The 24,438-nt window shown below is 39.4% G+C and overlaps 4 protein-coding genes and 1 non-coding gene across 5 annotated transcripts; 3 read left to right on the top strand and 2 right to left on the bottom strand.

Moving 5' to 3' along the window:
* The first annotated feature begins 6,894 nt into the window (after window positions 1-6,894).
* LOC120427980 (uncharacterized) lies at window positions 6,895-7,417 on the top strand. The gene is made up of 2 exons (XM_039592937.2): window positions 6,895-7,031; window positions 7,094-7,417. The coding sequence occupies exon 2, from the start codon at window positions 7,157-7,159 to the stop codon at window positions 7,415-7,417; it is 261 nt and encodes an 86-aa protein (XP_039448871.1). The 5' UTR covers window positions 6,895-7,031; window positions 7,094-7,156.
* A 94-nt stretch (window positions 7,418-7,511) lies between these two features.
* Window positions 7,512-13,544, top strand: LOC120427979 (acyl-CoA-binding domain-containing protein 6). Its single transcript, XM_039592936.2, has 2 exons — window positions 7,512-8,245; window positions 13,200-13,544. The coding sequence occupies exons 1-2, from the start codon at window positions 7,512-7,514 to the stop codon at window positions 13,354-13,356; spliced, it is 891 nt and encodes a 296-aa protein (XP_039448870.2). The 3' UTR covers window positions 13,357-13,544.
* A 284-nt stretch (window positions 13,545-13,828) lies between these two features.
* LOC120427975 (mitotic spindle assembly checkpoint protein MAD2A) lies at window positions 13,829-14,590 on the top strand. The gene is made up of 2 exons (XM_039592931.2): window positions 13,829-13,923; window positions 13,986-14,590. The coding sequence occupies exons 1-2, from the start codon at window positions 13,857-13,859 to the stop codon at window positions 14,540-14,542; spliced, it is 624 nt and encodes a 207-aa protein (XP_039448865.1). The 5' UTR covers window positions 13,829-13,856; the 3' UTR covers window positions 14,543-14,590.
* An 8,217-nt stretch (window positions 14,591-22,807) lies between these two features.
* LOC120427978 (ADP-ribosylation factor-like protein 16) lies at window positions 22,808-23,692 on the bottom strand. Its single transcript, XM_039592934.2, has one exon. It carries the CDS (start codon window positions 23,395-23,397, stop codon window positions 22,846-22,848), a length of 552 nt encoding a protein of 183 aa, XP_039448868.1. The 5' UTR covers window positions 23,398-23,692; the 3' UTR covers window positions 22,808-22,845.
* Window positions 23,516-23,709, bottom strand: LOC120427983 (U12 minor spliceosomal RNA). The gene has a single exon (XR_005607020.1). It is a non-coding gene; the product is annotated as a U12 minor spliceosomal RNA (small nuclear RNA).
* Window positions 23,710-24,438: the final 729 nt, after the last annotated feature.

The following is a 24,438-nucleotide window of genomic DNA, read 5'->3' as shown; positions in this document are numbered from 1 at the left end:
CGTCACGGACTCGTCTGCGCTCTCATTCATCATGAGATCGAAGTGGCGCTCATCTTCGCGGCTCAGCAGATGGAGCATAACACTTCAACAATACGACATGGAAGTCAAACATCGTCGCGGAAAAGACAACATCGTGCCGGATGCTCTGTCTCGGTCGATGGAGTCGCTAGGTGCGAACGATGGAGACGCGTGGTACAACAACCTGTTTCAGGCTGTGACCGAGGATCCCGAGAAGTACATGGACTTCCGGATCGACGTTGGCCGGCTGTACAAGCTCGTTTCTTCTCAATCGGATGTTCTAGACTACCGGTTTGAGTGGAAAGAGTGCGTGCCGGAATCTAAGCGTCGAGAGGTGCTGAAAAGCGGCTTTGAGAAGTGCATCGAGCAGCTGAAAAGGAGGTATTATTGGCCGAGAATGAGTGCCGACCTCAAGAAGCACATTGGGAGATGCGATTCGTGTAAGGAGAACAAACATTCCACGGTGTCGATGGCACCAGAGATGGGAAAGCAGCGAGTAGCAACAAAACCGTTTCAGATCGTGTGCATGGACTACATCCAATCTCTTCCCAGAAGCAAGCAGGGCAATGCCCACTTATTGGTCATTCTTGACATCTTCTCTAAGTACTGCCTTCTTGTTCCGGTGAAGAAGATATCGGCTAGTTCATTGTGCACGATTTTTGAGCAAAATTGGTTGCGAAAGTTGTCGGTACCACAGTACTTGATCACGGACAACGCCACGACATTTCTGTCCAAGGAGTTCCAGGAGTTGCTGCAAAAGTACGAGATTCAGCATTGGGCGAATGCTCGTCACCGTAGCCAAGCGAACCCGGCGGAAAGGCAGAACCGAACGATCAACGCGATGATCCGCACGTACGTTCGTGAGAACCAACGTTTGTGGGACACAAAGATCTCGGAGATCGAGCACGTGTTGAACAACACGGTGCACTCAACAACAAAATTCACCCCACATCGCATAGTGTTTGGGCACGAGATTGTCACTCGTGGTACTCAGCATCGGTTGGAGAAAGACGAGGATCTCACAGAAGAAGAGAGGATGGAGGCGATGAAGGGAGTGAGTAGGACAATCTGGGAAATGGTGAGAGAGAATCTTAAAAAGGCTCACGAGAGCACAAAAAGGACATACGATCTGCGTCACAAGAGGTACTCACCTTCGTTTGACGTTGGCCAGCGCGTTTTCAAGCGGTCGTTCCGACTGTCGTCCGCAGGTAACGATTATAACGCCAAGCTGGGTCCTCAGTACGTGCCGTGTGTCATTGTCGCCAAGAAGGGCACAAGTTCGTACGAAGTCGCCGACATGAATGGAAAATCCCTGGGAGTGTTCTCAGCAGGTGACTTGAAGGCGTAGTTTGCCGTGCATGGAGCATAAATGCAGCCGATTCCCGTGGATGGTCAGGAGGTACTCCGACAGCTAGTCCGACAAAAAGTTCATCTGGTCCAGTTGTCCAAGCCCTTCTGCATAATTCCGCCATGTTTCGGGAGTGCAGGTGCATTATGTTGTGCAGCAGTGCGATGTAGATGCACTGTAGGCAGGTTTTCAAGAAGAAAGTCGACAGAATTAGTAAAATCCTAGGTCAATCAAAGAGAATTGTTTTTTTTTTCACATTTTAATTGATTTTAATTTGTTTTGTGTTGTTTCATTGAGAGGAATTGATGAATGAAATGCAGTTTGCACATAAATGCAGCAGTTGCATTGATTATCTTGGTATGCGGTACTGTAAAGAGCTCATCTAGTACTGCACTACTTAGTGATCGATGGCGTATGTCTGTATGAGTGCGAATGTTGTACATAAATATCATAACCTCGAAAGTCACTGTCCAATAGTAAATTTCCAACAGTTTTGTACGAATCGCAACAGTTTTCTAGCCAGTCGTCGTGTCTTTAGCACACCTCGCCGTCGTCTAGTCATTTCAGTACACCGTACTTACCTTTGAACGCATATTTTCCTCATATCATTTTTTTTTTTCTTTCATTCACATGTAGCATATCAACAATGATCTTCCAACTAGGAAATCATTAAGTTTATTCGACCTCACTTGAGAATCCACTATTTATCGATCACAAACGCGTAACCAGATCTGGTGTGATCCCAAACTGATTAAATATCCCTCAGTGAGAGAAGAAGAAACTCAAAATTTTCCTATTTGAAAAACCATTGCGACTTACCATATTATTCAAGCACATATTGATCACATGTAGCTTGACAATAGTTTGACATTAGCATGACAGTTGACAAACGGGAGCTGATTGCATACACAGATGAAGAAGTGATAACGTTATCAACACGATCGGGTCAACTCCGACAATTGAAATATTTCGCGCGCGCGTATGAAATGAAGATGGTACCGTAAAATTGCGTCGTTTTGAACATGTTTTTTTTTAAATTTATTTATTTCCGGAAATTTAGGGTTTTTTGTTTATTGCATGCTTAATTTATTCAAAAATATAAAAAAATACAAAAAAATAAATAAAATTTTCTTGCTTGAAAATTCCAAAAATAAAGATTATTCATAATAAAATTCTTTAAATTATCTCAGTCATCTGATTGGAATCGCTGGAGACCGGAGTCGATAAGACATTGATGGTCAGTAGAGACTTATTACAGTCTTGAAACAGAGAGGAGCTTTCGAGCGATGATAACTTATGACCCCGATCCAATTCAGGACTGATGTAAATAGAAAAATGTTGCATGCTAGTTTTAATTTGTACATATTTTATTTGTTATTTATTTATTTATTTATTTATTTATTTATTTATTTATTTATTCTGTGATGTAAATTGTAAAATTTGTAATAAGTAACGGTTTTAAATTGTTCCTCATCTTTGTTGGTTAGTAGGACTTTGTGATGTGTTGCTGGAGGCCGGAGTTGAATAAACATTGAGGGCCAGTACATTGGTAAAACCGATCAAACAGCGTGGAGTTGGACACTTGTGTTACAACGATGAAACCTTATGACCCCAACACAACCCACACTGTGCGAAATATCTCCTTTCATGTATTCGTCTGCAGGACCTAGTAAAACGCATTTTTATTCGAGTAAATTCCTGTCAACTACTGCGCGCAAAACATAAGAAGTGTGTAAAATGATTTTGTGAAAATGCAGTGGTTACGACGTAGGTTCAGCAGGACGCTACATCTTATTGAAGTGAATGTTAAAAAAAATATTAGCTTCACTAATATTTTTTTACCCGAGTGGGAGGAGAGTGTAACCAGTGGGTGTGTAGTGAGTGAATTCCAGTGACACAGGGGCAGGTTAGCGAGTGTGTTCGTTGAGAGTGAGACGATTCGGTTTGTGTCACCCACGGAGAGCGAGCGCGACCACCCCGTATGAGATCGCCAATGAGATGGAGTAACGCCGCTAGCCACCACCAGCGGGCCGAAGAACATCGCAAGGATGGTAGCGGTGGCGAAAAGGATGATGATGATGATGGGGCGAAATATGGGACTTCGCCGGATCGGAGGTTCGCGGTTCCATGTCCTGCCGTAGATCGGCCATTTGCCCGGTGTATCGGAAAGTGTACGCGTCGTACAGATCGCGAAGAAAGCCGTCCGAGCTACGCTTAAAGCTCCGCGGCGTGATTAAGTGAAGTGCCGCGACTCACCAAGGAGAAGGACTTCACGGAGGACACGGAAAGACCGTGCAAGACACCCCAGGACATCCAGGTAAACCCGCGAACCCGTCAATAACCCTGATCCGTGCCCCGAAACCAACGCCCAGTGTAACCGCCATCTTGTTCCCCCATCTCATCACAGGACCCCGTAGTTTTAGCTACAAAAGCTGGCATCCGCGACTCGGATCTCCCGGATCAGCCCGTGGCTCGCCCGTGGTTTTCCCCAACCCGTCCACCGTGCACAATCGGTGTCGACCAGCGACCAGCCGCTCAAAGCTGAGCCGCGTGAGTCCTCCATCTGGGAACCACGAGCCACAACGAGAGGAACCAGCCAGTTCCGAAGACCTGCCTTATACCATCAAACCCTGCGCCGGAAACCGGGCAAGACCAGCGGTACCTTCGGGGACAGCTGAAGCTCGAGTCCATCAACACACTCGAGGACGCGCAGAGGGCAGGCAAACGAGGGTCCAGCGAAGGCTGCAGCAGCATCAACCCGTGCGTCGGAACGTCGACGGCCACGACAAGCCACCCCAGGCCAGCGAGCAGCGCGAGCAGGCCGAGGTCGGAGACAGCGATCGCGTCAGCAGATCCAGCAGCAGCGGCAGCAGAAGCTGAGGGGCCCCGAGCAGCAGGTCCGCCCACGGACAAACAAGAAAGAAAGTGTCAAGGTAGGAGACAGACAATAAGGAAGTGGGTTAGGACAGGAGGGAGAAGGTCAGGTTTAGGAGGAAGCCGTGACGAATAAACGTGACAATTTTGACGAGAAAACCGAGGAGTTTAGCTCAAGACGAACACCAGTGTTTTCCTGCCTCGTGAGCATAATTTATGCCGACCCTGAGGTTCAAAGAGGGAGTTATTTGGACCACCCACTCACCCCATTGAGTTTTATGTTTCGATCCCCTTGCCTTGTAGCATTTATTAACTAAGTGGGTCACCATAGTAGACCCGAAAGTTATAATGGTAAGAACAGCATGCCTACTTTTTCTGGAATAGTGAAAGTCAATTTCATGAGCCCTCGTAACATTTTTCTTCTTTTGGGGAGTTTTCTGATAATCTGAGGAGAAGAGGGAGTGTTGAAGGTTCTCCATGATCCAGAGGAATCGACTGTGATCAATTTACTTGATAAAAGTTGAAATTTTTGTACCAATCGTTTAACATATAGTTGGATTATATAACAAACTGTAATTGTACTCCATACTGTTGAAATATTGTTTGAACTATTTGGACTTATAGAAATTTTTAATTCAAAATAGTATGGTGTATAGTAATTTTACTTCATGTAAGTTGACAAATTCTTTGGATTATACAAACTTATCGAAAAAAATGTGGCCGCCATCAATTGTGTTCTACTATAGCATTTATAGTAGGTTTTTAGTTCTTACAGGTTCTGACTATAAAAATCTAAAATCTGTGGAATTTTGCTATATTGTTCTCAATAAAGTTGATAAATAGTTTGAACTATTTGGACTTGTACATTTTTTCGTTGAGTCACGTTGTCTAAACAATCCGAACTGTTTAGTGTAAGGTTATTGTACCCCAAATAGTTAAAAAATAGTTAGAATCATTAGATTTACTTCAATAAAAACGTCATCATTTGACGATCAGTTTCGTTATGGTTTTGTATAGTGCCGTAACTATATGATAATGGTTAAGTATGTGGTAACTACATCTCTTTTAGTAGTAATATAGTTTGGACTATTCACCCGATGGTTTTTGATTATGCGGGTTGTCAATATTTTTTTTGTATTAAAATGAAAAAAGTGACCAGAAATGGTTTTTATAATCGTGTTTTTTTACCTTTGTACATAAAAATTTACATAGGGCTTTAGTACCCAATTTAACGCCTAAGTGCCGATGAGTCAACATCAGGCCTGGCGGTTTCAAAAACACCCAAAAAGCAAAAACTGTAAATTTGGTTTATTGGACCTTTTCAAAAAAACAAAACTCCAGAGGTGCTTAATAAACTGAAGAAAAATGCGTTTCTGGAGTTTTTTTTTGAAAAGGACCAATAAACCAAATTTCCAGTTTTTGCTTTTTTGGGTGTTTTTAGAACCGCCCTGAGTCAGAGGTATTGAAAAACGTTACTTAATCCACCGGAAGGTGGTTGCTGCCTTCCTCCTAAAAGCCTTGCAACCACACACTACGAAAGCTTTGGCTAACGCTTACTTAGTAAAGACACTACACATCTGAGTGCTGCCATCTAGGTATGATAAATTTAATGAACCATTTGAAAGCACTGCAGTGTTTGTGTGCGTGCACTGAGAGTAAAGTTCCGACAGCTATCCGCCGGAGCTTTCAAATTATGTAAATAATGACCCTTTTTAGTATCAACCAAAACAGTTTTTCGAACATATCTTTTAAAGTACTGCACCAAGCCGGATGAAATTTAAAAAAGACTTAAAGAACCTGAAGGTAAATCCAAAAACATAGATCCGGACAAAATCGGTCGAGCCAGTTCCGAGAAAAGTGAGTGAGAAAAAAAATTCTACGTCCATCCACACGCACAGACATTTGCTCAGAATTTGATTCTGAGTCGATATTATGCAGCTTCCACCAAACCGAAGTGCGCATCTCTTCTGTTGCGCAAAACAATCTGTTGCGCCATACAAAAATGGAGCGGTTTATCGTAAGCGTGTACATCAGTCTGTGGCGCAACAGGCTTTGACAGGTTGCGCTCGTGTTTCGATTTTTGTCTGCTTTCACAATATGTATACGTAAAGGTATATCTGGGAGGCTTATTTAAAAAGTTCAATTTTTGAGTGATTTTATAGCCTTGCCTCAGTGAGGTGAGGAAGGCAAAACACCCAAAAAAAACTGAAAATTTGGTTTATAAGGCACTCTAGTCAGAAATTTACTAACACATTCAAAGTATGTTTACATTACAGCTGGACGTTTGTTTGCATCAGGTTTCATATCTCTTTCTAGCAAAAGTTTTTTGTCCGGCGACTTCTAGCTGGATTTTTTGACTGATAGCTCGATATGTCAGACAACATACTTCGCAGGGCTGTGACAGCTCGAGCTCGATGATTGTTTGCATCAGGACACTGTGACGAGAAGTTCTTAATTTTTGGGTTAAATTATATTTTTTTCACTGGGCCTAGAAAGCCTTATTGGTCCTTTTCAAAAAAACTCCAGGTTTTCTCAAATTATTTTTTTTGTGCCATTTTAGCAGAACGTGCATTTTCGGGAAATTTAATGCGCAATTCCCAATAAACGTGCAACTGCTTGCACGCAAGCTTGCGTGAAACCTTCAACTTTGACATTTCATCGCACGTGTGATTGCCGCAAAACGTCAGTTCGTAACAAAAAGGGTGAGATTTTTTTCCGTTCATTTCGCAACTCCGTAAACAAAGTTCGTGAACTGCATGAAATTCTTACCAAAACTTCGCATTCTCTAAAGGTAAATTCAGCTTCTTTTTTGTCGTATTAAATTTTATTCTTATGTAATCAATTCGATTCCAGCGATACTGTTTTTTTTCCGTTCCCCTCTGCTGCCACTTTTAATTTTCCTACTGCTGTCTGGTCATGGCCGGTGGTGCCGCCTCCCGTTCGCTCAAGATCTTCGTGGGAAACGTTCCGTGGACCGTCGGTCACCGCGAGTTGCGTAACTACTTTGCCCAGTTTGGAAAGGTCTCGTGGGCCCAGGTCATCTTTGACCGGCGAACCGGCCTCTCCAAGGGCTACGGCTTCGTGTCGTTCCAGAAGGCGTCGGCGCTGGACAATCTGGACGCGACCAAGAAGCACACCCTGGAGCAGAACACGATCTTCTTCCAGCCGTCGGAATAGACGCGGTTTTTGTAGGGGAGGGCGGTGCATTTTGTGTGTGTTTTTAGTATTGGTAGATTAGTTTTGTAAGAAAAGAGACTTTAGCGCTGTGAGAATGTCCGATTTCGAGGAGGAAGTTGACCTGCTGGAGGAGGAGTTCAGTCGGGCCACCAAGTTCATCGAGCGTGGCCACGACCAGTTCGAGCAAAAGGAGCTGTTGAAGTTCTACGCGTTCTATAAGCAGGCAACGTCCGGCAAGTGTGACGTTCCGAAGCCGGGGATCTTCAACATGGCTGGCCGCGCCAAGTGGACCGCCTGGAACGAGCTGGGTGACCTCTCGAAGCCCCAGGCCATGCAGGGTTACGTCCAACATCTGACCCAGCTCAAACCATCCTGGGACCAGTCCTCGGAAGACGATTCCGAATACAAGCCCCAAAAGGGTTCCTGGGTGTCCGTTTCCACCTTCGCCCACGAAGAAGACACGGCCGCGGACAAAACCCTGGTAGATTTCATCAAGGAAGGCAACCTCCCACAGCTCGAGCAGGCCCTCGCAAATCCGGAAGTGCCGGCGCTCATCAACGAACTCGACGACGATGGTCTCGGCCTGATCCACTGGGCTGCCGATCGGGGCAACGAGCACGTGCTCAAGCTTATTTTGGCCGTGCCCGGCCGAGATCTGGACCTGAGGGATTCGGGCGGTCAGACGGCGCTGCATTACGCGTCCAGCTGTGGCAATCGGGACTGCGTTCGGGTGCTGGTCGAGGCCGGGGCGGACAAGAGTGCGAAGGATGACGAGGGGGAAAGCGTCGAGGAGGTGGCGTTTGATGCGGCAATAAAGGAGTTGCTGAAGTAAGTTGGTTGAATTTCTTTTGATGATTCTCCCTCGGATTCTCCTTTAAATAATTTTATTATAGTTTTTAGAAGTTTTTCTCGTTTATTTTCAAAAAAGTAAAATTTTATTAAAACTTTTCATGAGTAAATTAAGGCTCACAATTCAATGAAACCATTTTGCCGTGCACGGTCGAGAAAGCATTTGTAAAGTTCTATTGCACGTTCGATAAAGTTTACTCACAATTGGTTGCATTTCGACTTGAATACAGTGAACTCACGAATATCTGACACCTCTTAATTTTTTTTTGTACACTAAGAAACATAATTAAGCAATGTTTTGCTAGCTTTAGCTACTAGATTTGATTTAAAAAATATTTTTGTGAAGAAATCTATTCTGTTTGGTGTAAACTGCATTCATTGTAACAGTTTAAGAATTATTACATTTTGAGAATTCCAGATCGTTAAAATTTTTGAACGCTTAAAATTTTAGATTTTTTGTAAATTTAGGATCAAAAAATTTGAGAGTTTAAGAAATCTAGAATTTTATGGACTTTTGAAATGATAGAGTTTTCGTAATTTAGAATTTTTTGACTTTATTTTTTTTGTATTTCATGAATTTAAATATTTTTGGATTTTAGTTAACTATTTCAGAATTTTAGAGTTTTAGAATATTATATATTTTTTATTTTAGAATTTTTAACTAAAAGAATTTAAGAATTTCAGAATTTACGAATTTTAGAATTTTAAAATTTTGGAATTTTGGAATTTTAGAATTTTAGAATTTTAGAAATTTATAATTTTAGAATTTTAGAATTTTAGAATTTTAGAATTTTAGAATTTTAGAATTTTAGAATTTTAGAATTTTAGAATTTTAGAATTTTAGAATTTTAGAATTTTAGAATTTTAGAATTTTAGAATTTTAGAATTTTAGAATTTTAGAATTTTAGAATTTTAGAATTTTAGAATTTTAGAATTTTAGAATTTTAGAATTTTAGAATTTTAGAATTTTAGAATTTTAGAATTTTAGAATTTTAGAATTTCAGAATTTTAGAATTTTAGAATTTTGGAATTTGAGAATTTTAGAATTTTAGAATCTTAGAATCTCAGAATTTTAGAATTTTAGAATTTTAAACTAAAAGAATTTAAGAATTTTAGAATTTTAGAATTTTAGAATTTCAAAATTTTAGAATTTTAGAATTTTAGAATTTTAGAATTTTAGAATTTTAGAATTTTAGAATTTTAGAATTTTAGAATTTTAGCCGATCAAATCAAGTCTAATCAAATCAAGTGTAATTTTATCAATATTGAGTTAATGATGCAGTTTGGTTCGAAATCGTGTGAACTATCAGAACAACCAATAAACGTAACCTTATAGGCGGGACAAATTTTACTTGCGTTTTTCTCGGTTTTGCTGTTTTTACATATGGGACGGACTCGATTAGAGCGACAGAGAACTTTAGAATTTTAGATTTTTTTTCCGAAAATTATTTCGAAACTCGGAAAGAATTTTCTATAAATTCTTTGGACCTTGCAAAAAATGAAGATCAAGGAAAATGAGGTTTCCCAAGTTTCGTCCTTATTTAACAACCGGGAGTCTCAATGTCACCTTTGAAAAAATTTCTCATGATTTGGAAATCAACTGACATTTCAATAGGGCTGAAAATTCAAGGTGTTTAGAACTTTTACAAAGGGTTAATCATTTAACATTGAAAATCGGAAAAATACAAGAAAATTTCGGAAAACTTGAGAGTTTCTAAACTAAATATGCAGATGAATCGAGTGAAAGTAGTTCATTAGCGAAACAAGTAAATTTTGAAAAAAAAATCATCTCTGGCAAGAACTATAAAATTCTTCAGCAGAATCCATTTTTTTAAATACTGAAGTATTAAATAAAAATGCAGTTAATCAGTAGTACGATGTATAAAATTATGTCGATGTTGCAATGTACACACAAGTGCCTTGCCCAGTACAATGAATGTCGTCGTGCGAGAATCATTAACATAATCAAACGCAGATGTCCACTGCAGCTAGTTTCTGCTGAACATGTTGCGACATTTTTGCAACACAATTTGCGCTATAAAAACTAGAAAAAAAATGCTTCATGCTCTTGTTATAATAAAACTAACTGCTTAACATGATTGGTAAGTGCTCTGAAATACAATAAAATTACAACAACAAAAATCAAGCCTGATTCAAGTTTCAGCATTTTTCGTATTGCTTGCCATCCTGGGAGCGGACGCGTACACCGATCCAAAATGTGCCTACCTTAACTGCATGCGAGAGTACCGTCCCGGGGGTGCGTACTGTGCCCTCGGAGATCCGTACGCGCTGTGTCAGTGCCACAGCGGTTACAACTTGGCCACTCTGCTGCGGTGTCCTTACGGGCAAGCCTTCAACGAGTACCTGAACCGGTGTGCGGAAAACACCGAGCGAGTTCGAAACTCTTGCTTTTATTTTTTCCAGAGGCGTGGAATGGGCTCCAATCAGCAGCAGTATGGGGGTGGAATGGTGCCCAACCAGCAGTATGGACGTGGGGTGGTTCCGAACCAGCAGTATGGACGTGGGGTGGTTCCGAACCAGCAGCAGTATGGTTATGGGTATGGGAAGTGAAGTTGCAGTGCATTCAAGTATATTTTAGGATGGAAAGGTTGCTTACTAAAGTTTATTTGATGTCTTTTTGTTTGAATAGAAATAAATCCTAAATGTTTTAATATTCAAATGAATGATTGCTGAATTAATTAGGTATTTAATGTTTGTATTTTGGTTTGGTCTCAAGTATGGTTCAAACAATACTTATACCTATGAAAGTTTACTAAGTCAATTGAAAAATACTCATTGGCACTATTTTTCACTATTTCGGGAAATCAGCTTTTAGTGAAACAAGTGAATGTTCAGAATTTCAGAATGAAAAATATTTTGTGCGATCAGCCTGTACGACTCCACCTTGATTTTCTAAATTCCACCAATGTGTTTTGATTAAGGGAATGTGCATGTCTTAACTAAAAAAATAATTCAATATCATAAGAGATATAAGCAGTCGATGGGAGCAGTCGGTGCAGACCCGGCTTTCCGCAAAGTATTCATTTTTGTTTGGGTTTTTTTTTTATTATGAAAGAAAAAACAACTTGTTTCATTTTTTTAATTTCATTGAAGTCATCGAAGTATGGTCCTATCTTGCTCCTGGGTTGTTTTGGGGCCTAATTACGATCAGAAAACAGCTGTACCATTTAAATTGAACATTTTGGAAGATTATCCATACAAACGTCAATCCCAACACCAATTCTTGAAATCGTCAGTTGAAAAAAATGTCTTCAATGCTCAGAAAAAAACATTTTACATCTAAATATTATTTTTAGAAATTTGAACGAGTGTATTTAATTTTTTTAAATTGATTAAAAAATCCACTTTAAATCCTTTGCGGGTTTTCTGGGTAAAATTACTCTGACTTGGACGCCGCAAATGTTTTTAAATGGATTTTTTAAATCAATTTAAAAAAAATAACTTCGCGACCCTTCCTGATAGAAAAGGTCCTACAGAGCGGATTCTCTAATTGGAACGATTGACAGCCAGGGTTCAAAATTTGAAAAATCTGGTAAATTATCGATTATAGTTCAATAGTGTTTTTATTAGAATTTAACAGTTCTGCTCCAGGATGTTACATTTGCAATTCAGAGATTTGGAGATCCTTTCAACTGAGATCAATTCATAAGCCTTTGCAGGGAGGATACATATTTCTAAGTTTAGATTTTGCTAGCTGAGTGCTCTTTTAGGGAAAATAAATATTGAGAAAAAAACCCTAGATCTATGTTTGGCTTAAAAACTAATATCACAGTTGTTGACGGAGGAGTGCTTCGATGAGCGGATTCGTTGACATCCCACATGAAGTCCTGAAGGTTCTCGTTGCCCTTTCGATGCTTGCGTCGATGGTGTCGACGCCGGCCAGCTTGTGTAGATCGTCGGTCGGGTACCACAGGTCCAGGTTGTGCACCATCTTGAGCAGCTTGTTCTGCTTCACCTGGAGTCGCTTTCGGTGCGATTTGGCGCAAAATTATCGATTAAAAATCTGGAAAAATCAGGAATTCTTAGTGGAGGAAGGGAGAGATGATGTAAATTAATTCAAAAGTTTGTAGAATTCAGATGGTTTGACCGATTTTATGAAGTTGTTGAATTTACATTTCTTTTAAGAAAAACTCATTCTCAATTCAATTCGTTCATTTTAATCAAAAAGTTGTTAAAAATCAAAAAAATCAAAATCTGGAAGGATACATTTTTATTGTCTGACATTTGAAAAATCTGGCATTCCCAGATTTATCTGGCAACCTGGCAACCCTGCTGACGGCTGTCAAAAGTTGATATCACGTATTCGGAAATTGTGCAACAATGGGGTTAAAACGTCAACATAATAATTTTTAATTCGAATACGTTAAAATTAGCGAGCATTCGAAGTAGCAAAATTCGAATTAACGAACCAGTGCTGCACTTGAAAGTTCGTTCCAAGGGGAAACTAGTTGATTGATCGAATAACTGTTGTCTTGACATTTTTTTTGCAATAAATTAAAAAAAAAACAGAAATCAGTAAACCTTAAAATGAACTGTTTTCAGAAATGGGTTTAAATAATGTTTTTCATTGTTGTACAAAAACATTTAAATAGAGCTGACTGAAAATATCTACAGCATTTCTTTCCTTTGGGTGTAGAATAACCCTGTATTTTGTAATGATTTTGATGTTGCAAAACGCATCCAGATGGTTTTCTTGGTGCTGGTTGTAGATTAAGTTTCATCATGATATTTGATTATTATAATTGTAACACAACGAAACTTGTTTCGAAATTTCGCAGTAAGTCTCCTAGTATAAAAGCCTTGAAATCTTTTCCTTTTATTTATATCAAACTAAACTTGTAGCCATCATGCATGGTGGTAGGTATTTTGAAGTTATTTGCCACGCAAATCCTAACTTTTATTGTAATTTCAGCCATCTTCCTCCTCCTCACCATCGCTCTAACGGCGCCAGCCTTCGCCGACCAGAGATGTACCTACCTGCGGTGCAGAACCGAGTTCCGGAAGACCGGGGCGTACTGCGCCCACGGGGACTTTGCCCACTACTGCATGTGCAGAAGCGGCATCGATGAGGCGCTCCTGATGCAGTGTCCGTACGGGCAGATATTCAACGAATTTCTCAACAAATGCGGCCAAAACAGCGAGCGCAACCAAGATTTGTGCCGAAACTTCTTCCGGACACGTGGGATGAGTCCGCACGGGTTTGGAAATTGAGGGCTTTTGATTTTTGGTGAATAAATATACTATTTCGGCAAATCAACTTCAGAGTGTAGATGTGATTTATTCTGACTTTTACCCACTCGATGGGTACGTTTTCAAATGGTGAAACCCTACAACAGCACCGTGCAACTGTCATCAGCTGTTTGCTTTGCGAGAGAGTAATGAGAGAAACGTCACCGCCGTCGCGAGAGAGAGCTCTAAAATCAAAACACTTTTGCCGCTCGATTCGTCAGACGAAAAGTTCGTTAAAATTTCATTCGATTAAACTTAGCTTATTTAAATAGTGCACTTATTTCAATAATTAGTCGAATATCTCTGATTTGTGCGTTGTGAACAAGTGATTTTGATCGAAATGGCCACTTCCACCCAGAACGCCATCACACTGAAAGGATCGGCCGCCATCATTTCGGAATATCTCAGTAAGTCTCTTCTTCGGACGGAACAAAGAAATATTCAGAACTTTCTCCTCTCCCTCCTCTAGACTACGGCATCAACTCGATCCTGTTCCAGCGCGGAATCTACCCCCCAGAACAGTTCACCAGCGTCCAGCAGTACGGCCTCACGATTCTGATGTCCAAGGACGAGAAGATCATCGCGTTCCTGCGGAACGTGCTCACCCAGGTGCAGCACTGGCTCGCCCAGAACCAGGTGGACAAAATCTCCATGATCATCACGAACGTGCACACCAAGGAGGTGCTCGAGTGCTGGGACTTTAAGGTCCAGAACGAACTGGGCGATTCGGCCTCGAAGCTGGACCCGAACAACCCGCCGACCTCGTCGAAGGAGCTGAAAAAGATTCAGGCGGAGATCCGCGACGTGATGCGGCAGATTGCGGCCACCATCAGCTACCTGCCGCTGATCGAGTCGATTTGTACGTTCGATTTGTTAATACATACGCTGAAGGACTCGGAAGTGCCCGAGCTGTGGTCGCCGACGGCGGATGCGAAAATTGAGAACGCCCAGACGGTGCAGCTCAAGTCGTTCTCGACCGGGCTGCACAAGATGAACACGATCGTCAACTACAAGATGACCGATTGAGGGCGGGGGAAGCGATGGGGGGCAGTATTTTTGTTTGTAAGATTTTTTAAATAGACATTTTTGATTAAACAATCCGTGTATTATTTCTTATCACATTTAATTTCCTTCATTTCGCATATCTACTTTAAATATTTGGGAAATTTCGTTGGATATTATTTTACTATTAACATTATAAACATTTTGAAACAGGAAACGAAACATCTGAAGCCAAGTACAAAACTACGGAGTTGGTTACCAGGACGATAAATCAGGACGGATTTAAATGCTTTTTTCGGAACATGAGAAATTGGTGCAACACTCGTCTTGATTGCAGTCTCTTCCAGATGGCGTATCGGAGTGCAGTCATAAACCAATAGATCAGCAGCAAAGATAAGGTGAACTGCGAGGAGAATCCGGCTTTAAACTTGTTCGAAACGCAGGATTTTGCCAATCTCGAGATTAACCAGCAGAAACCAGCACCGGATGTTCCGAATACACAATTCAACATACGCTGCAGTGTGGCTCATTAACACCCTGTCGTGATCCTGTTCCACCAAGAATGCATCCAGATCCTGCAAACCACCTGATCATTGATCTTTTGCAAAAATATAAGTTATGGTTAGGTTCGTAATTTTTGTTAAATAATTCCCATCACTGGAAGTTTATGGAAAAGATGCAAAGGAGACTGAAGTCATTGAGATTCGTGCATCAAGACTGCGCCTCGTTTGTGGAAGTATGTTTGAATGTTTTTTTTTTGTATTTATTTTGTTAAAAAGTGTTATTACTTTGAACCAGGAAACGAAACATCCTAAGTTCATCAAAGCTAGCAGAGATCATTGATTCATTTAGTGCGTCCATCCCGGGAATTCCCGGGACAAAAATCCCGGGATTTTTCCAAAACCGGGAATTCCCGAATCCCGGGATTTTTTATGATTTGTCCCGGGAATTCCCGAAATTGAAAAAAAATCATATTTTATTCTAGAAATTCAGATTTTGTTGGGGAAACAAATAACAAGTTGAATACTTAGTAATCGATAAGAATTTGAAATCATTAAAATATTTATTCGGCATATATCAGCTTTCTTTTGGCTTATTAGGGAAAATTGTAAAAAATTTAGTTTACATATTGCCTGGCACTTTAAATATTTTCTATTGAATTTTATATATTTTTAAAAGACTGGGTATTATATTTACGTATATTTAATTTAGAAAAAAAACATATAAATTTATTTTTCATCGAATTAAGACAGCTGTTGTTGCAATTTTTTTTGCATAATGTTTCAATTGACTTCATTAAAACAGGAACAGAACAAAACAATAGGTATATCGATTTCCATTTTTTTTGCTATGCAATCTTCTGTAACTATTCGACTGTAATGTCGATTTTCCCAAGCTGGCAGTAGTAAATCATAGAAAAATTTTAAAATGAGTTTTATATGAAACATGAAATTCAAAACCTATCTAAAAATTTACATTGACCGGTATTATTTTATTTGTTTTCGCTTCTTGTTTTTTTAAACACATATTCAAAGAAATTTTTCTGGTTTTCTAGTCACGTCATATATATTCAATTTGAATCACAGTGTATTTAAAATTGTGGTTAATTCAAAATCCAAAGCACACCACAGATAATTTTTTTTTAATTTCTTTTAAGCTACCTAAAAACTGCTGTCCTTGTTTCGATTTAAGTGTAGATTATCACCAATTAATATTTTTGAGCTAATTCTACGATTTTATGCTTGAAAACATAATCAATATAATGAAAACATAGATTTTATTACTTTTTCAAAAATTTCCCGGGATCCCGGGAATTCCCGGGATTTCAAAAATATTTTTCCCGTTTCCCGGGAAATTCAAAACCCGGGAAATTTGGACGCCCTAGATTCATTCAAGGTTGAATACATAAACATTTCAGCTATAAAGGGTCTTTTCCGAGTACGGGATTACGGTGCTGGCTACGATGTCGGAATCTGAGGAATCGGTGCAACACCCGTCCTGATTGTAGTCTCTTCCGGTCGACGTATCGAAGTGCAGTCATAAACCAATTGATCAGTAGCAGAGTGAGGTGAACTACGAGGAGGTCCCGGCTATAAACATGTTTGACATAAAAGATTTGGCCAATCTTGAAATTAACCTGCAAAACACATACAACGGCGGTTACAGAATCGGAGCTGGTCAATTCCCATCTGGATGTGTTCGGAGTGGGAAAAATACACAATTCAACGTACGCGGCTGCAGTGTGGTATATTCACATTCTGTCTCACCAAGAATGCATCCAGAAGCTGCAAACCACCCGCTAGGCGCCTCCGTTACTGGCAGAGCTTAAGGGTGATCCTTGAAGTTAAGTATACCTACTCAGCAAAATGCTGACACAGGATTCCAGTACATTTGTGTTAATTCTAACGTCGTAGACTCGACACAGTATCGTTTACCAGAAAAATTACGATTTTATTTGACAAAGAACTGTCCATGGTATCATTCCAGGTACTTGAATCTTACGTCCCAAGTAGAGATGATGGCTGCATCGCAACAGTTTTCTGTTCATGCGATGCTATATAAGCTATCAATCTCACGTTGATAATTATATTGCTCACATACAAACGCACACACTGAACGACACAGTTTGTGCACTAACTTGACAGGAGTTCTTTCCTCATGCAGATTGCCAGGAGTTTCACCGGAATATCGAAATGATTTGGGACAATGGCGTTGGAACTAATAGGGACGTGGCGTTACATCGTGCTGCCATCTGGTTTTTTTAAGTGCAAGAGTGGAAAAGTGCTGAGTCATCGTCTAAAAATAGACGGCGTCCTATCTCACCCAGCAAAATGAAGTCGATAAAGTAGTCGGTTTCGATGGAGTAAAAGAGGAAAATGTGGTCTAAAAATAGCGACGCCATCCCCCTATTTGATAGGATATTGGCCACAGCCTGGAGTGGCCGGTGCCCTTGGGGAGGTTCTCCTGAGGGGACATTTACCGAACCATACGATTTGAGCGAAATTAACGAAATTCCCGGGACCGTGGTGTAGGGGTAAGCGTGATTGCCTCTCACCACCCAGTCGGCTTGGGTTCGATCCCAGACGGTCCCGGTGGCATTTTTCGAGACGAGATTTGTCTGATCACGCCTTCCGTCGGACAGGGAAGTAAATGTTGGCCCCGGTCTAACCTAGAGGTTAGGTCGATAGCTCAGTCCAGGTGTAGGAGTTGTCTCCCTGGGTCCTGTCCCGGTGGAGTCGCTGGTAGGCAGTTGGACTAACAATCCAAAGGTCGTCAGTTCGAATCCCGGGGTGGATGGAAGCTTAGGTGTAAAAAGAGGTTTGCAATTGCCTCAACAATCAAGCCTTCGGACACCTAGTTTCGAGTAGGAATCTCGCAATCGAGAACGCCAAGGCAATGCTGTTGAGCGAATAATTTGATTTTTTTTGGATATTAAAATTCATGGTTTTCATGAAAAAGATGTTATTTCAAGAGTTTTGTGCACCGCACCTTTTTTTTGGCAAAATTCAATTTTTTTTTAAAACGTTTGAGTTTCAGTCATCCAATAGCAACTGGCTTTAAGCTGTGTTCGACCAAGACGAATTATTAATCGTAGCTGAGACAACTGCGGCATCTAACCACCTGGATAACGTGGCTTAGAATCAAAATTTTAGCCGTCGACTGCTAGAATATTTTTTATTGAGAAAATTTGCTAAAAATTTATTGTTTTCAGCTGAAATATTGTGTAATATTCTGTAAAAAACAGGCTTGACCATATTTTTCAACTATTATTCAACAATTTGTTTCGTTGTATCAACCGAAATATTTTTGCTTGCAGCAAATTATTAGTTGTTTATAACAAAACATTGCTTAAAAATTAAACAAAATTTATGTTAGTCAGTGCATTCCTAAATTATCTAACGATACAGGCTGTAGCCGAATTCTCAGTCTAGGGTGAGGGTGACTTAAAAAACTTCAATTTTCGTGTTTCTTTTTTTTAAAGCGGCTGTATCTCAGCAAACCGAGGTCAAATCTTCAATGTCTCTTAGACAATTTCATAGCACATTTTCTGAACCTTTCAAAAAAATTTTTTTTTAGAAATTGTCACTCATGGTCACTATTTTAAAAAATTGAAAAACTGCAAATATTTAACTAAAATCAAACTTTCAGTGGCTTTATCTTGAAAACAGAGCCCTTTATCAAAAAATCTGTTAATTACTTTTGATTGGAAAATTCAATTTTACATTAAAAAATTACGTCAAATTTGTTTTCTATCTTTTCTAAAAATCACTATTTTTTCAAAAAATCATAACTCGGTGGCAGATTTTTTGACCATGTCTTTCTATGGCTCAAAGTTGCGGATGTTTGTCCCCTAAAATATATCAAACAATCTCGAAAATCAAAAAATACTTATTTTGGGAAATTAAGTTTTTGTAAAAAAATGTTAATTAAAAAATTGGCAAATTTTTTTTCCGTGTACCCAGTTTTTCCCTATAGTCCTCAACAATATCTACAACTTTGCCGAAGGCACAAAATTGATCAGAAAATTCACTCAAAAGTTACAGCTGTTTGAATATTCACGTACCATTTTAGTATGGACAGCTGCCGAAATTGTATGGAGACTTGTATGGGTGGACCAATGACACAAAATAACTTCTTTGGTCATAGAAAAGGCCCCCACAAAGTTTGAGCCAAATAAAAAAAATACAAATAAAATCCATTTTCGGTTTGGGTAGAGAGTTGCTCAATAAGGCCGATGCAAATATTTTTTGAAGTTTATGTGCCTCGGCTCTGACCAAAGTCGAGGGGGGGGGGCAAAAAATATTAAAAATTTTTTTTAAAATTTATATTACAAGCCTAGGTTTCAACATTTGGATGAAAAAAGTGGGCTGGGCGACATAAACTTTGAAAAATATTTGCAACGGCCTTACTGTTCCAAAGCATAAAACCAAAACTTTTTTTAAACTGCCTTAATCTAGAAAATAATAAAAAAGTAAATTAAAAAAGTTGTTAAATAGATTTTAAAAATATGTTTCATTAAACGTTAATTCATGAAAAAATAGCAAAATTTTCACCAAGCTTATACTTTTATTATTTTGTATAAAATTAAGTGTTACCATCACTGTGAAATCATCCGATAAGTCATCATCTACAACGGCCTCAGGTTTAATTATTTTTCTTGTGGTTGGACACAGAATTTACACCAAAGCGAACCTTTTGCTGCAAATAGACATATGAAATTTATTAGTAATTTAATACAAAATTCTCTTTTAAACATTTCCCTTCTTATAATTTTTATTTGCATTTCCATGTATTTTACGGTTGATGATTCTGAAAAAAATAATGGTTCATTAAAATTTTATCCATCGTAAGCACGAAGGTATTAGATGACTAAGTTTATTAATTAAAATTATAATAGATAAATTATTGTGTAAAAATAAACCCATACTTACTTAGATTAACCAACATTTTGTTAAATTTGCCCGTGCAAGTATTGTCGTGCACGAGTTGGCCCGCCTCTTCCTTCCACTGCCCCTCTCTTTCCTTCAAACATTATCATAAAGTCCCCTCGCATCAGAGGTCCTCATTGCGAATGTCCTCGTCTTGCTCTTCATAGTTTATCACCTGCAAAGAAATCATCAACAAACTTACTCACCAACTGCACCTCCACAGTTGCAACAGTATGCACTTCGATTTGCCACTTTAACATTAGCCAAATAGTGTGATTTTCACCTTTCAAATCCTCTCACTTCACAATTAACAACACCAACTCAACAAATCGACTGCTCTCCTTCGAATTCTGACTTCAAATGACAGACGTAAGCAAACCCAAGTTCATATTATAAATATTTAACCAACTGTGAATTATATTCAACCAATAAAATTTTTGATTTTCCCAAAACCAAAGCTTACTGTCGTGCACGTTTATTCGAGTTCGGGAAATCTGTTAGCTTTTTGCTTTTAGCATTTTCAACAAACAGGTTATTAAACTAATGAGCAATTCTCTACGAAATCGGTATATTTTCTTCAATTTTAATTTTTGTATTTTTTTATCCGACTGAAACTTTTTTGGTGCCTTCGGTATGCCCAAAGAAGCCATTTTGCATCATTAGTTTGTCCATATAATTTTCCATACAAATTTGGCAGCTGTCCATACAAAAATGATGTATGAAAATTCAAAAATCTGTATCTTTTGAAGGAATGTTTTGATCGATTTGGTGTCTTCGACAAAGTTGTAGGTATGGATATGGACTACACTGAAAAAAAATGATACACGGTAAAAAAAATTTGGTGATTTTTTTATTTAACTTTTTATCACTAAAACTTGATTTGCAAAAAAACACTATTTTTAATTTTTTTTATTTTGTGATACGTTTTAGAGGACATAAAATGCCAAATTTTCAGAAATTTCCAGGTTGTGCAAAAAATCTTTGACCGAGTTATAAATTTTTTAATCAATACTGATTTTTTAAAAAAATCGAAATTTTGGTCGCAAAAATTTTTCAACTTCATTTTTTGATGTAAAATTAAATTTGCAATCAAAAAGTAGTTTAGTGAAATTTTGATAAAATGCACTGTTTTCAAGTTAAAGCCATTTTTATGTAACTTTTTCAAAATAGTCGCAGTTTTTATTTTTTTTAAATTAGTGCACATGTTTGCCCACTTTTGAAAAAAATATTTTTGAAAAACTGAGAAAATTCTCTATATTTTGCTTCTTTGGACTTTGTTGATACGACCGTTAGTTGCTGAGATATTGCAATGCAAAGGTTTAAAAACAGGAAAATTGATGTTTTCTAAGTCGCACCCAAACAGCCCACCATTTTTCAATGTCGATATCTCAGCAACTAATGGTCCGATTTTGAATGTTAAAATATGAAACATTTGTGAAATTTTCCGATCTTTTCGAAAACAATATTTTCAAAATTTTCAAATCAAGACTTACATTTTAAAAGGGCCAAAAACTTAATTTTACGTCCATTAAAAATGTTTGTCTTGATTTGAAAATTTTTAAAATATTGTTTTCGAAAAGATCGGAAAATTTCACAAATGTTTCATATTTTAACATTGAAAATCGGACCATTAGTTGCTGAGATATCGACATTGAAAAATGGTGGGCTGTTTAAGTGAGACTTAGAAAACATCAATTTTCCTGTTTTTAAACATTTTCATTGCAATATCTCAGCAACTAAAGGTCGTATCAACAAAGTCCGAAGAAGCAAAATGTAGAGACTTTTCTCAGCTTTACAAAAATATTTTTTTCAAAAGTGGACAAACATGTGCACTTATTTAAAAAAATGAAAAACTGCGACTATTTTCAAAAAAGTCACTTAAATATGGATTTAACTTGAAAACGGTGCACTTTATCAAAATTTCACTAAAGTACTTTTTGATTGCAAATTCGATTTTACATCGAAAAATTAAGTTGAAAAATTTTTGCGACCAAAATTTCGATTTTTTTTAAAAATCAGTTTCGATTCAAAAATTTATAACTCGGTCAATGATTTTTTGCACAACCTGGACATTTCTGAAAAGTTGGCATTTTATGTCTTCTAAAACATATCAAAAAAAAATAAAATAAAAAAATAGTGTTTTTTTGTAAGTCAAGTTTTAGTGATAAAAAGTTAAATAAAAAAATCACCAATTTTTTTTACCGTGTATCATTTTTTTCTAGTGTAGTCCGTATCCATACCTACAACCTTGTCGAAGACACCAAATCGATCAAAAACTTCCTTCCAAAGATACAGATTTTTGAATTTTCATACATCATTTTTGTATGGACTGCTGCCAAATTTGCATAGAAAATTATATGGACAAACTAATAATGCAAAATGGCTTCTTTGGGCATACCGGAGGCACCAAAAAAGTTTCAGTCGGATTAAAAAATACAAAAAAAATCGAATGACCGAAATCCTAGAGAACTGCTCTAATACTGAATTTTGGTTATTTTAGCTGAAAATTGGCAGTAACAAATACGTTTTTGTTAAAATTAACAAAAGTAAAATCAACAATTTTAATTGTTAAAATTTCTGGGCACAGCTTCTCCGTGTAGATCCGGATGATCTGAGGGGTGGCCAGTCCCGAAGATGTGGGTCTGATCAACTGGGACACTTTGCGTTGATAAATCACGGTCTACTCGGACAAGCATAACGAAGGATTGTTGGCGGATGTTGCCTTTTTAACACTGTTCTGGGAGTGCCACGAGAAAAAAAAAACTCAAGATTTTACAAAACTGACAAACAAATTCCCCTCATGTGATGTGAAACTGTCGGTAGACCGTAATGAACAGGTTTATGTTTTCTTAACCACGAACAAAACTACTTTATTTCGAACAACAACACTTTCGCTGCCTAGGTCGCCAACCAATCGTAGATTTCGTCGATGCCCTCCTTGTCGATCGCGCTGAACTGCACGATCGTGATGGCTTGCGGGATCTGCTTCTGGAACTTTTCCATCTGCAGCATCAGCAACGCCTCGTTCCGCATCTGGCGATAGGCCAGGTCCATCTTGGACAGCACCAGCAGAAACTTGGTCTTCTGGAGTCGCGGTTCGGCCAGCATCGAGTACAGCAGGACGCCGGCGGCGGAAATCTGGCACAGGTTGGACGTGTCCACCACGTAAATCACCTTGTCCACGGGTTTGGCCAAATAGTCGCGCCACAGCGGGGCCAGGCAGCCACCGACCTCGCGGACCTGCACCAGGTCACGCTTCCGCGGCGGTGGCGCAGGCTTCACGTTGATGTCCTTCTCGTCGATGACGACCGGGGGGATCTTGATGGTGAAGAGGTTCGTTCCGACGCTGGGCACCGAGTGGGAGGTAAAGTTGACCGAGTCCGGATTTTGGAGACAGGTCAGCAGCAGGGTTTTGCCCGCGCTAATCGGTCCAAGGCACAGGTAGGACATGGCGTCGGTCACTGTTTTGTTTTCGAGGTTGTTGGATCGATAGCAGCTGGCGGCCACGTGTTGGTAGTTAGGGGTAACGGAATTTCGGAACACAGCTGATGTTTAGAAATTGAAAGTTGAGGCAGATCGCTGGCACGCCCGAGTATCGCCGCAAAAGTAGGCGGCGACGACTGCGAGGGGACGACCTGTACCTCTAGGAAAAATTTCTGCTTACGAAACCGAATCCCATTCGGGAAGTTCGGCCCAATGTGCGGAAGCTGAGCAAAGCGCTAACAGTGCTCTTAATTTTCCTTACTCATTAGTTTAAGGCACGAATCCGAGCTGAGGATGGTAGGCGTGGTAATGACGACGCGGTCAAAGTGCACTAGCGATGCGTTAAAGGAGGGGGTAGCGTGCGACAAAAAGATGTCACGCCGCAGTTGCATCGCATGTCAAAGATGGTTAGAGAGGAATGAAGTGTTTATTGAGTCATTTTCACTCATTGAAAGAATCTAACAAAGTGACATCGCTAAAACTGCTAATGAACTAAAGAAATAATGTATCCTGAAGTGAAATTCAGCGCACAACAGGGCTTTGACAGCTGCACCCAGCTACGATTCCAGCGCCCAGAGCCCACTAGATTGAAGTACCTATTCGAGCGCTTCATTTGAATAGCGCAAATTAAGTTGCTTTTCAGGATTTGAATTTCGTTGAATACTATAATCTGCCGCCCTACGCATCAGCTCCGACTAAATTAGGCGCAACTAATAAATTCCTGCTTGCGCAGGGTGCGAAAATTGTTTTGTTTTCCATTATTGGTCCGGACTGCTGCTGCTGCCGCGGTGCCATTGTGCCATGATAAGCAACAAAGAAGCGATTCGGTTGACTCGTGCACGTGCCTCGGCGTGAATTTTCCACCGTAGGGAAATGTTCACTTTCAATTTCGACGCCAGCCAATCATCGCCGCAGCCGTAAAGAAGACATTGACGAAGAAGAAGATATCATCGCGGTGAGGCGCAGGGTTGCCAGCCCCCACGTGGTGAAATTGATGTGAAACGCGTT

This window comes from Culex pipiens, chromosome 1 (genome assembly GCF_016801865.2).
Source record: "Culex pipiens pallens isolate TS chromosome 1, TS_CPP_V2, whole genome shotgun sequence".
Taxonomy (NCBI): Eukaryota; Metazoa; Arthropoda; class Insecta; order Diptera; family Culicidae; genus Culex; species Culex pipiens.
This window is presented reverse-complemented; position numbering and strand designations above follow the sequence as displayed.

Coding starts and splice junctions, on each gene's coding strand:
- LOC120427978 (XM_039592934.2), bottom strand. CDS start 23,397: ATGTCCTACCTGTGCCTTGGACCGATTAGCGCGGGCAAAACCCTGCTG.
- LOC120427979 (XM_039592936.2), top strand. CDS start 7,512: ATGTCCGATTTCGAGGAGGAAGTTGACCTGCTGGAGGAGGAGTTCAGT. Junction 8,246..13,199: donor GCAATAAAGGAGTTGCTGAA/GTAAGTTGGTTG, acceptor TTGTAATTTCAG/CCATCTTCCTCCTCCTCACC.
- LOC120427980 (XM_039592937.2), top strand. CDS start 7,157: ATGGCCGGTGGTGCCGCCTCCCGTTCGCTCAAGATCTTCGTGGGAAAC.
- LOC120427975 (XM_039592931.2), top strand. CDS start 13,857: ATGGCCACTTCCACCCAGAACGCCATCACACTGAAAGGATCGGCCGCC. Junction 13,924..13,985: donor CATCATTTCGGAATATCTCA/GTAAGTCTCTTC, acceptor TCCCTCCTCTAG/ACTACGGCATCAACTCGATC.